Source organism: Mangifera indica, chromosome 6, assembly GCF_011075055.1.
Source record: "Mangifera indica cultivar Alphonso chromosome 6, CATAS_Mindica_2.1, whole genome shotgun sequence".
Classification (NCBI taxonomy): domain Eukaryota; kingdom Viridiplantae; phylum Streptophyta; class Magnoliopsida; order Sapindales; family Anacardiaceae; genus Mangifera; species Mangifera indica.
In genome coordinates, this window is record NC_058142.1 from 12126174 (window position 1) to 12140058 (window position 13885).

Here is a 13885-nt window from a genome sequence, read left to right on the forward strand (position 1 = left end):
AGTCTATAAGTCTGCAGTATGTTCTTAAGAAATTTTTTTTATATTTATTATAAATATTAATATATATATTTATTTTGAGTATATAAATATATATATATTTAATATATATTATTATATAATTATGTATTATTTATTTTTAATTTAAAATTATTTAATTATATAATAATATAATATATATATTTTTATGTATTTATAATAAATATCTCTAATTTTATTGATATATTATACTATTATATATTGAAAGAATTAAAAAAATTATTAAAGATAATAATATTACACAACTACCATTTCAAAAGAATTAAGTTGAATAAAGCCACCACAAAAATAGCGCCTGATGGAAGAGCGTGACAAAGACAAACTTCTCCATATGTCCTCTCACGATACAAAAACAAAATAAAATAATAATAAGAAGAAAAAAGGGTAAAAATCGGGTCGGAGTTAAGAAAAACTCCATTTGGTCTTCACTTTGTATCTGAGATCTCTGCATGTGATTATCGTTTTTTTTTTTTTTTGTTTCTAATTTGGATCTGCACCTTCACAAATCTCTTCAAAAAATTTGCAACAGCCGATCAAAAATTCAACCGAAAATGGACAATGGAGACATTGAAGGCGGAGACGAAGAGTTTCACGCTCCGCGCGGTCGCAAGTACCGGCCGGTAGTGGCTAACGATAGCGCCATCTTCCAGATGTCTTCTATGGATCCGGGATCTCCCTCCGTTTCTTCTCTCAAGTATAAACACCTCTCTCTGTTTCAATATATTTATGTATTTGTATTTGTATTTGTTTCCCTATTCCCATATGTTTATTGGATTTGGAAATGAGAAGCTGTGTTGGATGTGGAATTTTAGTTTAAAAGTAGCGAGAAACAAGATTCCACTTGTGTTTGCTTAATTTTATTTAGCGGAATTGCTGTGTCACCGAGTTCGATAATGTTACCGGAATGATACACGTGAGCATTGGTAACATTTAGTGTGCAACTAGTAACCTTGGATGTTGTCTTACTAGTGAATTAAGGTAGTATGAAGTTTTAATTACAAATTTATTCTCTTTCAATATAATTATTTTACTTTTTCAAGATGTGGAGGTTCCGCTTTTAGATTCATGTGAATTGAACGGTTAGAATTTTGTATAGAGGTGTTATGCCATGTTTCTTAAAATCTGGGATGAGTTAGCTATTGAAGTGACGGGTGTTTCATGAACATACTTTTCTATTTGTTTGTCAATGAATAAGAATTTATTTGCTTTATTGAAAATGATTGAATATTTGCTACAAATGTAAATACGTGAAAGTATTACTTGCTCTGATAAATCCTCTTAATATGTGCAAAAATGAAATTCCTGTTTTCATGGCCTGGCATGTCAGAATACCTTTTTGATCTGTCTGGGTGCCATGTTCAGTTGTGGTGATCTTATGCAAGGACTTCAAATTTTTTCTAAGTTTTATACATCTGATGGACAGAAGGTACTTTAATAAAGATACTTTTGTTTCTTGGAGTTAGGGCTGAATTTGAGCTGAATTTGTTCAAGTTTGAGCTTGAGCTGAAATGAACTTAGCTCAACAAGCTCGAGCTCGAGCTCAAACTTAAGAGTTTAATATTTTCGAGCTCGAGTTTTAAGAGTGTTAAACTTGTAAAACTTGCGAGCTTGATAAATTCGATACGAATCGACTAAAGCAACATCATTTTGATCAATACATATTAAAATGACGTTATTTTAGTATTGAGCCGAATTCTAAGCTCGATTTGAGCTCAACTCCTCTCAAACAAGCTGAGCTCAAGCTTGACTACATTAAAATGAGCTCGAGCTCAGATCGGTTCGAATCTAGCCCTACTTGGAATATAAAGTTGTTTAATTGAATGGAAATATTAAGATAATTTCCTTCATGTTGAGGTTATCTTATTATTAATACATCATGGCAGGAATGTAAAGGTAGATTCTCAGGCAAACAGGGGTTCTGATGCCAGGCAAAATCTTGATACTATAGAAATCAATGGCTCCCAAAGGGATTCCAAGTTGGAATTGTTTGGTTTTGATTCTCTTGTCAATATTCTTGGCCTTAGAAGGTAAGCAGTCTATTCTTATTAACTTATTCTCTTATCTTCTTGATTGTATTCTCTTACACTGAGAAAGCTTCATATTTAGATAGATAGACAGTGGATGGCTACAAGTCTCCATATGTAGATAGACAGATAGACAGTGGATGGCTACAAGCCTCCATATGTAGATAGATAGACACAGATGGATGGCTACAAAAGCATATGTATGAAGATATATTGATGGAGTTTCTAATTTAGTCTTAAATATGATTAATTTTTTATTATTTGGTCTGACTAAACTGTCATTGATATTCTTGCTTTGTGCCGTTCCAGTATGACTGAGCAAATTGCAGCACCTTCAAGTCCAAGAGAGGGTAGAGAGGGTGATGATGCTCCCGTTACTTATGGGCGCCCACAGGTATGATAATTTTTTATGCATGCCACATCTCTGAGATAATTTCTTTTTTCAGTACTGGATTTGTGGTTTATATACAACTGCCTGCAAGATCTCATCGACTTGACATACTGGAATTTGTTATTGTTTTCATATTTATGTGTCTGAGAAGATATATGATGGAATTAGAAGGTAAAGACTTTAGCATTGGATATCATGGTGTAGTCATTTTCTATGTTTTAGACAACTTAATTGTGAGTTTTAGAAGGATCATTACTGATAACCTTGTTCATTCTTTTGTAATTTTTTTTTATCAATGATGTTCTTTTGTTTCTGCTCAAAAGTTAAAAAAGTAACAATAAAAGAAATTTTATAGTCCTCTATTCTCTTTTGTTTTCTTCAGTGTATCTATGTGAAAGATGTATATATATCTAGTTAACTCATATGGGATAGTCTTTTAATTTGCATATATTCCCGAAATAAATTTTTGGCTAGCTTTGAAATAGTGAATCTAAACAATGTGTTAGTAATTGCAATGTATATGCTTTCTCATACTTTTTCTTTGCCTCTTGATATGCGTACATATTTATCTTGCAGCCTAGTGAGGCGAAATTGGGTACGATGATGGGTGTATTTATTCCGTGCTTGCAAAACATATTGGGAATTATCTACTACATCCGATTCACATGGTATAACTTACATTTGCTTCTGTTAATTTTTGTTTTTGCTACTCTTGTATTGGAATCAGTCTATTTTTCCCTGTCAATTTGGTATCTACTTTTCTTTTTATCAATGATACTGCCTGAGAATTTGAAAGAGAAAAGTTGGTGGAGTTCTTTTCCTGTAACTTTGAAATTATCAAAATTTATCTGATTGAAATTCTTGGCCAACTTTAGTTGTGTGTTTTCACCGTTCAGACTAACCAATTCCTTTTTCTACCTTTATGAATTTTTGGAAATTGCAGGATTGTTGGTATGGCTGGCATAGGTGAGTCCTTGGTGCTGGTGGCATTTTGTGGCCTGTGTACTTTCTTGACTTCATTATCATTAAGTGCAATTGCAACAAATGGTGCAATGAAGGTATTTATCTCTTTTTAGTACCACCATTTTGATATAAGCTAAGGACTCTTCTTAAATGTACACATATAATTATATTTAGGGCATGTAGTGAGTCTAGTCACAGTTATTTGGAGTCCGCTTTTGCAGGGCAATAATTCTTTATGACCTTGGTCAATTTCATGTTCTTGATCCTTAATATCTTTACTACTGGTTATGAGGGAGAAGATAAGTCACATTAAATGGCATATTGGTGGACTACTGACTATATTTAAAGAATGGACAGTACTTTAAATGTGGGGTTCTGTTATAATTGAGGAAGTTGATTTTTCTTTGAAAAACCGATTTTGATTTTTATTCCAGTTATGTTTGTCAGTATTTTGCAGTGGTCTGGAATGTTAAGCATTTTTCATGTTTTAAGAAGTGCTTCCTTTCAGATATATAGTTCTAAAGGGCTATGTAGATTGTTGTATCTCCACTATTTTTGAGCTAGTTGGTGCAATTGTTGTGTCTTTGGATGCTATTGTTTATAATTGCTTGTTAGGCAATAATTACAGAATAAAATATTCAATTCTTTCTGAACCTATCTGTACAGGTTCCGGTTCCCACTTTTTCTAATTGCTCACCCTTATTTAGTTTTGAATGTGAGGAGCATATAGTTGATTTTGAGTAATTTTTTGTTGATTAAAATTTTTGGTTTATAAGGTATGCACTTATGTATAGCTTTTTCATATTTTCTCAAGCTTGTGTTTGGTAGTTACATTTGTTTGCTTTTGTATAGCTCTTATTAATAAATACTTCTTTTATAGTTTCTTGTAAAAAGAAAACCAAACAAAAGAAAATATGATAACACTTTATTTAATTGGTGAGTGGTGACAATTTCCTTTTTTCCATGACACAAGCGAGTGAGTCATAAACCTAACAAGGCTCTTCAAATTACCAAATTTAAGATTTCTTCATGTGGTATTGCATGAATAATGGGAGCATTTGTATGTTTGCTCGTGCCTGTATAACTGCAAAATCTGTTACGTTTTGACATTTGATTATAAATAATGATTATTTCTGAATGGGAAATATGGTGATGGGGAACATTGGAAATTGAGATTTGGTGGCACATTGCTGTCCAAATTTAATGCATGTCAATGGCTGCTAATCTTTGTGTTTGATTTTTGAAATAACATTTTGTGGGCTATTAATTGATGGTACAGAAGTTGTGGTGAGTTCTGTTATGCACACACAGCAGTGTTTTGTATGTGAAGATAATATCATAAAGGCTAACAGCTTGGTCACACGAGTAAATTTACTTTCTAAAAATTCAGACTTCTCATAATCTTAATCTGATATTAGTTTAGGGTTTAGGTTTAGATGTGAACCAGAATGATGATATGCCTTCTGATGAAAATCATCATTGAAAGGATTTTGAATCAGATCCTATGAACACTTTTCATGGGTTCTTTGCAATTTTCATAATTTATGGATATGAGGGGATATATGTTCCCTGTGCACCCATTGCAGACTTTCCCCCTCTCTGTTTTAAGTTAAAATTAGGAAATCAAAGTGTTGATGTATAATTACATGAAAACATGACTAGTAAAAAGTTTCTGCCTTTTTGATATTTCTTCTCACAATCTTGTGATTGATAGTTTTCATTGTAAGATTCTGTAGCTACCAATTGATTAATGCTCTTCAAATGTGATTCCTCTCATAAAAATCCAGATATGAATAATCACTTGATGACTTTTTTGAATCTGATATGATTTTGAACTTGCATAGTTGCATTTAGGTTGATCTCATGTGTATATTTTCCTCTTGTTAGAGGATTTATTAGGAACTGACATTAATTTTAGACTGTTCTATGATTGGTCGTGCATACTCTGAGATTTTCCATGTGTGAACGTGTTTTCGGTTGACTCTTTTGGCAATGGGGTATCCCTGCTATCTTTGCATTTTCTTGTTGGTAATTGAATGATGGTTGCTTAATGCTGGTGGATTGTGCTAATACTTTGTTTTTTGAGGGCAAAAATGATTTTGTTAGTAATAGATATTAGAATATGACTACACAGTACATGTTGTAAGGATCCAGATGTGTTTTCTACTAACTGATCATGGTTTTTCTAGATAGGTTGTTCACTTTGGTAATTTCCCATACTTCAAATTACTAGTTTTGGAACTTATCAAAAATGCTTTGTTTTGGTCTAATTTGAGGGATGCATTTCTATTGATGTTATACTTAGAATTGATTCCTGTTTCCGTACTGGGTTTCAGAAATTACTACACCGTTTCTCATTGGTTTTTGTGTTTATTGCTTTTTGAATATTCGCTTGCAGGGTGGAGGACCATATTATCTCATTGGTCGTGCCCTTGGTCCAGAGGTTGGAGTGAGCATTGGACTTTGCTTTTTCCTTGGGAATGCTGTTGCTGGAGCTCTGTGAGTATATACTGTGAATTTTTGTTTTTGAGGCATAATAATAATACATATGACTGATTGTAGTCCTTGGGTATCTTGGACTTGAGGTTGATAACAGATGTTCTAAGATCTTGAACCTAATAATAAATGATTTATTCTCAATTTCATATGCTAACTTACATGCTGTTTGTTTGCTTTTTCCATTTGGTATTAGGTATGTGTTAGGAGCTGTAGAAACCTTCTTAAAAGCTGTACCTGCTGCTGGAATTTTTAAAGGTAATGATTGACAATTTGTTGTAGTTGATAACTAAATACTCTTTCTCTATTGTTTTACCATTTATCACAACCTGTTGGGCAAGCTTACAAGTTTGAGTGATGTAGATTCAATTGGCTGTACTAGATGCATGTTAACTATTCATTGGTATCTGACCAGTAGGAATATTTTTAATGCCAGAGAAAGCATAGACAGTGTTGTTTGGTTGTGAATAAAGAAATTTAGCCTTGTTTTTTTTAGTGTTTGTTCTCTTTTATTTTATGAAAGAGATCTGCCATGTAAATTGTTGATATATTCATGGCTATGTTTATTGCAGAACGTTGACTTGTTGACATTAGATTGTAAGATTTTTGATGTAAAGTCTACCTTGCCATTCAATGGTTTAATAATATATCAACCTCCATCTTCCCAGATCATCTCTCATTGTCTCTGAGTGCACATGCTGATGTAGGTGAGTAAGCAGATAATATGGGAAAGGAAGGAAAAGATAAGATTAGAAATTAGAAAGAAACAGATTGAAGACCCAAAAAGAAAGAAATTACAGAAGAAAATAATAACTTAAGTTAAGAGATCAATTGAATGAAATTAGGGAGAGGAAGAGGAGACGAATTGAGAGAGAGGAGAAAGTGGTAAAAATAGTAGAAAGAAAGGAGAGTTATTGAGAGAGACTAGAAATAGAGCAGACAAAGTAAAAGATAGGACAAGAAATAGAAAGAGTTGGAAGAGAAAAGAGAAAAAAATAACAATCAATTTTTTTCTCTCGAAATGACACAACTAATATCCTAGTCAAAATGTTTTGTTAAAGAAAAATTAGGATTTTTTATTTTGCTTCGCTTGCATTCTCTGAGGTCTGAAATATAAAGCTTTAATTTTTTAGTGTAAGCTGATGAGTATTGACACATCTGTTGATGTTTTGGCGGATTTGGAAGGGCAAAATCCTAATAAAATTACATATTTCTGTGGATTCTGGCACACTGCAAACAAAATACTTTTGATATGATTGAAGCAGCAATACTTAATATATGCCTATAATCCTGCTGTGTAATTTGCAAGATATTTATTTATCAAAATAAAAAATTTGCAAGATAGACTGCAATATGTCTATTTCTTCTGTCCAAATACAACAAACTTAAGAAACTTTTTGGGACTTAACTTTTATCGGTGGACCTGTCTTAGGTGTGTCTAAATGAAAAACATTGAGGCCGGAGGCTAGTATCTTTTTTGGATCTGTGATGTTTTTGCTATTTTTTGGATTGTTTTGCAAGGACTGGAAGAATTTTAAAGATGCTCTTAAAGAGGACCTAGAATTTTTTTGGGATGAAGCTGACTTTATTTCATCCTTAGGGCTGTAAATTTCTAGTTTATTTATTGACATTCTGCTCTTCTTTATTTTAGCAATATTGCAAGGCTGTTAAAGATTTCTTGTTTCTTTTTTCTCTTTACTGTAATTTTGTTTATGCATACATTGCCTTCTAAAGGAACAGTACAGGCTGACTCTTTTGTTATTATTGCTATTAATTTTTAAATCAGTATGTTGAATTTATTTTCAATTAAAAAAAAATATATTTTGAGCTTGGGTATCATATGTAATTGATCGTTGTTTGCAATGAACATAGTATACAATTCGAAGACATAAATACATAACCTTGTGCTAATTTATTTCTCTTTCATCTGTGTTTTTAATGTAGAGACGGTTACGAAAGTTAATGGCACATCTACTGCAGGCATAGAAAGTCCAAGTTCACATGACCTACAAATTTATGGGATTGTAGTGACTATCATCCTATGCTTTATTGTTTTTGGTGGTGTGAAAATGATCAATCGGGTTGCACCTGCATTCCTCATACCTGTTCTATTCTCTCTATTTTGCATATTTGTTGGGGTACTTTTGGCAAAGAAAGGTGACCCTGCTGGTAAGTTTTCTTCATATTTTTTCTGCGAGATGGGTTCTCTCTCTCACTTTCTAATATATCTTTTATGTAACAGTTTTTTGAACATATGAACTGTGGGCTTGATTTTCATCCTTTCATTGTTAACATGGGAATGTAAAGCCAATTTCTTAATACTTCTTATTTTCTTTTTGGGGAAAAATGATTTGTATATAATTTTGACAGTTATGTGAAATTTTATGCTTATTATTTTTTATAGAATATTTTTTGTGGGGTTGAAAATGATTTGTATGTAATTTTGACATTTATATGCTAGTCCTATGCTTATTCTTATTATTCTTCAAAATTATTTTTTGCATTGCTGGGTGAAGGTATGAAGAGTTCTTTAGTTGACATGTGTCATTCTTATAAGGGTTATATATTGAAATTTATGGAACACTTATAGGAAAAATAACATTTTAGATTTATCTCCCAACAAGGTGGGCCAACTTTGGTTGTAGATGAATACAGTGAGAAGTTTAGCTCATTACTATACTTTATACCATTTTTACCTCAATACAAAAATTTAAAAAAGGGGACATAACCTTTGTCTTTGTTTTTATTAGTGTCTGTACTGTTTTTCTTGTTTGAGTCCTAGGCAGCATGGAATATGATGATTATTTATTTATAATCTTGTTCTTAATTTTTGTCACAGATGGAATCACAGGTTTGAGTTTGAAAACTTTTAGAGATAACTGGAGTTCAGATTACCAGAAAACAAATAATGCAGGAATACCTGATCCTAATGGAGCTATGACCTGGAGTTTTAAGTAAGACATTTTAAGAACTTTCTCTGCTGTTGTATTCATAAAAATGTGAAAGGAAGTATTGATATAATTTAATATGATAAAAAATTTACTGAATGGTAAACAAGTTGTACACAAGTAGACAATTACAAAAATAGGTCAAGAGAACTGAAAAGAACTGAAAAAAGAAAAAGACTAGGAAATGTAGAAGGGTCCTGAAGTTAGCAGAATAAAGTCTTTCAAAATACTTCCGCCTCCTTATGATGATGATCAAAGAAAAGGCCACATGTTGGGATTTGATGACACTGAAGCCCATACACGTGCTCTGAACTTGGTTGTGTCCCATAAAGATAAGTGTATACCCCTCTTTTGTCTTAAAAGTTCTATTCTTCTGGTCAAATAACCCCAAAATAGCCATAATAGGACAGCACCACAGAGTTTTAGCTCTCTAGAGCTTGAGATCTTTCTAATGAAATAGAGCAAGAGGGAGTTCTTGGTGGAACGTCTCTAAAGCTTTAAGCACTTAAGTTGTGGATAGATTATGTGAGGATTCATTTTTTTTTTTTAAACCCCTTGATTTTAAACCATCTAAGATGGTACCAGGTGAAGCTTGAAGACGGTTGGACACTTGCATTTTAATTTAAACTGACAACATTATTATATACATTGGTTGGTGAATAGTATATGAAATAGAATTAACTTTCGGTGGTTTTCCTAACTATAATTTCTTTTTCATCTTTCAGTTCATTGGTTGGTCTCTTTTTCCCAGCTGTAACAGGAATTATGGCTGGGTCAAATAGATCTGCCTCCCTGAAAGATACTCAGCGTTCAATTCCCATTGGAACTTTGGCAGCAACTCTTACAACAACTGTAATGTATCTCGTTTCTGTGTTATTTTTTGGAGCTCTTGCAACCAGACAGAAGCTTTTGACCGACAGGTATGCATATTTTGTTAAAGTCACTGCTTGTCTCACAGATCCAAAATTTTATTTTTCTGCAACTTCTGCCTGTGGAAAATTTTCTGCTATATGTTTACGAACATGTATATTTTGCTGATTTATCCTTTAATTTCTACTGTTCTTCAGCACATAGTAGTTCAATTTATGGCAACTCATAAAGAATCTACCCTGTGAGGACATGTTCTTATTGATCTCCTTGCCCTTTTTAGCAGCTAATAACGTAATTAAAAGAATTATGGTATTCAAATGTAAGACTACCCAGCTTAACCAGTTTGCTCACAGTTCCTGTTATTCATTGCATATACAGCATGTCTACAATTCTTGCACTTAGGTTAACAGATAAGGGCAAGTTGATTATTATTGTGGCATGTATAATGTGTTGATGTTTTAGTGTTAAATCAGTTTCAATGTCAAAAATTTTAAAAAAGAAATATGATTTGTATGAATTTAGAATAATAAACATGTTTTACTTAGAAGGTAAAATAACGAACTACTTTAGTGATTACCTAACTCTCTGTCCAGGCTCTTTACTGCTACAGTTGCTTGGCCTTTCCCAGCAATTGTTCACATCGGAATCATTCTCTCAACCTTAGGTGCTGCTCTTCAAAGCATGACAGGTGCTCCACGCCTCCTTGCAGCTATAGCCAATGATGATATTCTGCCCATTCTTAATTACTTCAAGGTAGCAGATGGGAATGAGCCTTACATAGCTACATTCTTTACTGCATTCATCTGTATCGGTTGTGTCATAATTGGGAATCTGGACCTTATCACACCGACTATAACAATGTTTTTCCTTCTGTGTTATGCGGGTGTGAACTTATCTTGCTTCCTTCTCGATCTACTAGATGCTCCCAGTTGGCGTCCCCGGTGGAAATTTCACCACTGGAGCATGTCTTTTCTTGGGGCAGCACTTTGTATTGGTATGTCTCCTTTTCTTTTATTCATTTAAAGCTATGTACATTAGACAATGACCTCTAAAATGCATGTGTACGTTTTCACTTAAAAGAAAACATTATATGTATCTTGACATGAGAGAAACTAGACGTGCGTGGTTAGGTATACTTTCTATGAGACATAATTTTTGGTTTTGTTTTGTTTTGCAGTTATCATGTTCTTGATCTCCTGGTCATTTACTGTGGTGTCTCTGGCCCTTGCAAGCCTCATATATTATTATGTGAGCCTTAAAGGAAAGGCTGGGGATTGGGGAGACGGTTTTAAGAGTGCTTATTTTCAATTAGCACTTCGCAGTCTTCGATCTCTGGGAGGTAAATCTTATCATAAAACATCTATTACTACTACTTTATTATCAGCATTCTTAAGTTGAATAATGACAATATGATGACTGACTTTGGACGAATTACTGTAAACTCGTGGCGTACTTACCCCGTCTTTTTCCAAAAATTAGAAATTGAAAATTATTAGCTACTCAATTATGATGACAATACTTTTGAGACAGCTATGGTGTTTTTTCGGTTGGTAATTGCATCTTAATCTAACAAGATCCAAGTGTCCTTTTGTTTGTTAACTTTTCTTACAACCGATTTTCGGATAATCAGATGAATACATGTGAATACAGTGACAAAGTGTTGCTAATACATTTGAATACATTCTATTCTGTTGTGTTGATTTTTGTTGGAAAAAGAAGGGCTGATTTGCCACAAGATGAGGGATTCTATTGTCAGATCTCTTAAGTCTCATACAGTCAAATGCCAGATCCTATCCTTGTGATATTGAGATACTGACGTTATGGGATAGATCATCTGGAAACTATAATTTGTTGTTGTTAGTGGTATATATCTGAGGATAAAGTGTTTAAAATCTTTAATTTTATTCATTTATAGAATTAAACAATTTAACACTTACAAAATATTAATATTAATTTGTTAATAACTATTAAGATTTAGGTTAAATTTAGACTTATCAATACTTGAGATAAGAAAGAAAAAACAACCTGAGTGCTTGATGAAGTTAATGTTATATGACTAAACTTGGTGTTCTATGGATACAATATGTACATATAGAGGCTGATTTTCGGCAGGATTGTTACATTTTGGGGAAAAAAACTAGTTACAAACTTTTGTTTGTCAAGTGCAGCGGTGAAGTTTGCTTTGTTTTTTTTGTTAATTCTTTGTTTCCCTTCATAAGATTATGTTGAATTTCTGTAACGAACCTTTGATAATGAATCCTTGCAGCAAACCAAGTGCACCCAAAGAATTGGTATCCCATTCCATTGGTATTCTGCCGGCCATGGGGGAAGCTTCCAGAAAATGTGCCTTGCCATCCCAAACTTTGTGACTTTGCAAACTGCATGAAGAAAAAAGGTCGTGGAATGTCCATATTTGTTTCTATACTGGATGGAGATTACCATGAACGTGCTGAAGATGCAAAGGTTGCCTGCAAGCAGCTTGGTACCTACATTGAGTACAAGCGCTGTGAAGGTGTAGCAGAGATAGTTGTGGCACCCAATATGACAGAAGGCTTCCGAGGAATCGTTCAGACCATGGGCCTTGGCAATCTGAAACCCAACATTATTGTCATGCGATACCCAGAAATTTGGCGTCGTGAAAACCTAACTGAAATCCCTGCCACCTTTGTTTTAATAATTAATGATTGCATTGTTGCAAACAAGGCAGTAGTGATTGTCAAGGGCCTTGACGAATGGCCTAATGAGTATCAAAGGCAGTATGGTACAATTGATTTATACTGGATCGTAAGAGACGGTGGTCTCATGCTCCTTCTCTCACAGCTTCTCCTTACCAAGGAGAGTTTCGAAAGCTGTAAGATTCAGGTCTTCTGCATTGCTGAGGAGGATTCAGATGCGGAGATGCTCAAGACTGATGTAAAAAAGTTTCTTTATGATCTACGGATGCAGGCTGAAGTTATTGTGATAACAATGAAATCGTGGGAGGTACAAGCAGATGGAGGAACTCAACAAGATGAATCATTGGATGCATACACTGCTGGTCTGGGCCGGATTTCTGATTACATGGCTAAAATGAAGGCTACAGCTGAGAAGGAAGGGACTCCATTAATGGCTGATGGGAAGCAGGTCATTGTAAATGAGCAACAGGTGGAGAAGTTTCTTCACACAATGCTGAAGCTGAATTCAACAATATTGAGATACTCGAGAATGGCAGCAGTTGTGCTTGTAAGTCTACCGCCGCCGCCAGTTAATCACCCTGCCTACTTCTACATGGAATATATGGATATGTTGGTAGAGAATGTGCCGAGACTTTTGATTGTAAGAGGATACAGAAGAGATGTTGTAACACTGTTCACGTAGCATCAGGATTGCATGTTCGCTTCTTACTGTCCCCATATTTTACTGTTCATATAGTGTTTTTTCAACCTTTCGATTTTTGTAGTTTAAACTGTTTACATTCATTCTTTTTACTGTTAGTGCCGAAAGGCAGTCTTGTTTTCATAGAAACTTTAAAATCTAATACACAGCCCTTTTGGGATGTCGAATTGAGATAAAATCTTGTTTTCTATACAGTCTAGAATTAAAATTCCTGGATTCTTTCGTTGGCTTACTTATAATGTAAACTATATTAATAACAATAGAAATATGAATACTCATTCTTTAGAATCTTAGATTATATGATTGAGTGATTTTGAATTAAGAATAAAGTAATATATAATTATATGATTGTATATTATTTGGTATTTAATTGGGTACTCAAATTATTACTAATAGCATAAATTTGACTTCACCTGTAAGTGCCTTCTTCACTAGCCTATATGAAATTTTAGAGATGTCACAATATTGTTTTTTATTTTAAGAAATTAGATGAATAATATTATGCCATTTATCCTTAATATATATATATATATATATATATATATATATATATATGGTATATATATATATATATATATATATATATATTATGTTGTATGGTTTTCAATATAATGTAGTCATGAGCAAGGTTCATGAATTGGCAATTTTGGTTCGGAATCATTGGTTCACAATTTAAAAAAATAAGAACTCTAAACCAAAATCATTACAGGACGGTTTGTAACTGGTTTAGAATCGATAGTTCTAGTTTATGGCTCAGCTCAAAACCAATATTGAACCGTCAA

At 33.4% G+C, this 13885-nt stretch overlaps 1 protein-coding gene across 6 annotated transcripts; it reads left to right on the forward strand.

Moving 5' to 3' along the window:
- The first annotated feature begins 311 nt into the window (after positions 1-311).
- On the forward strand, positions 312-13281 carry LOC123218765 (cation-chloride cotransporter 1). 6 transcript variants are annotated; one of them, XM_044640378.1, is made up of 14 exons: positions 312-420; positions 566-730; positions 1920-2063; positions 2370-2454; positions 3028-3119; positions 3395-3509; positions 5813-5913; positions 6107-6168; positions 7855-8079; positions 8750-8864; positions 9584-9778; positions 10322-10722; positions 10906-11067; positions 11995-13281. In XM_044640378.1, exons 2-14 carry the CDS (start codon positions 588-590, stop codon positions 13083-13085), a joined length of 2931 nt encoding a protein of 976 aa, XP_044496313.1. In that variant the 5' UTR covers positions 312-420; positions 566-587; the 3' UTR covers positions 13086-13281. The 6 variants fall into 6 exon arrangements, with proteins under 6 accessions (XP_044496313.1, XP_044496312.1, XP_044496316.1 ...); XM_044640377.1 differs by having other exon boundaries at positions 360-487; XM_044640381.1 differs by lacking the exon at positions 312-420 and having other exon boundaries at positions 427-730; positions 10322-10416; positions 10648-10722.
- The last annotated feature ends 604 nt before the right edge of the window (positions 13282-13885 follow it).

Excerpts from the sequence above, each read along its gene's own strand:
- LOC123218765 (XM_044640378.1), top strand. The coding sequence starts at position 588 with ATGGACAATGGAGACATTGAAGGCGGAGACGAAGAGTTTCACGCTCCG. Across the intron at positions 731-1,919 it reads CCCTCCGTTTCTTCTCTCAA|GAATGTAAAGGTAGATTCTC; the intron begins GTATAAACACCT and ends ACATCATGGCAG. Across the intron at positions 5,914-6,106 it reads AATGCTGTTGCTGGAGCTCT|GTATGTGTTAGGAGCTGTAG; the intron begins GTGAGTATATAC and ends ATTTGGTATTAG.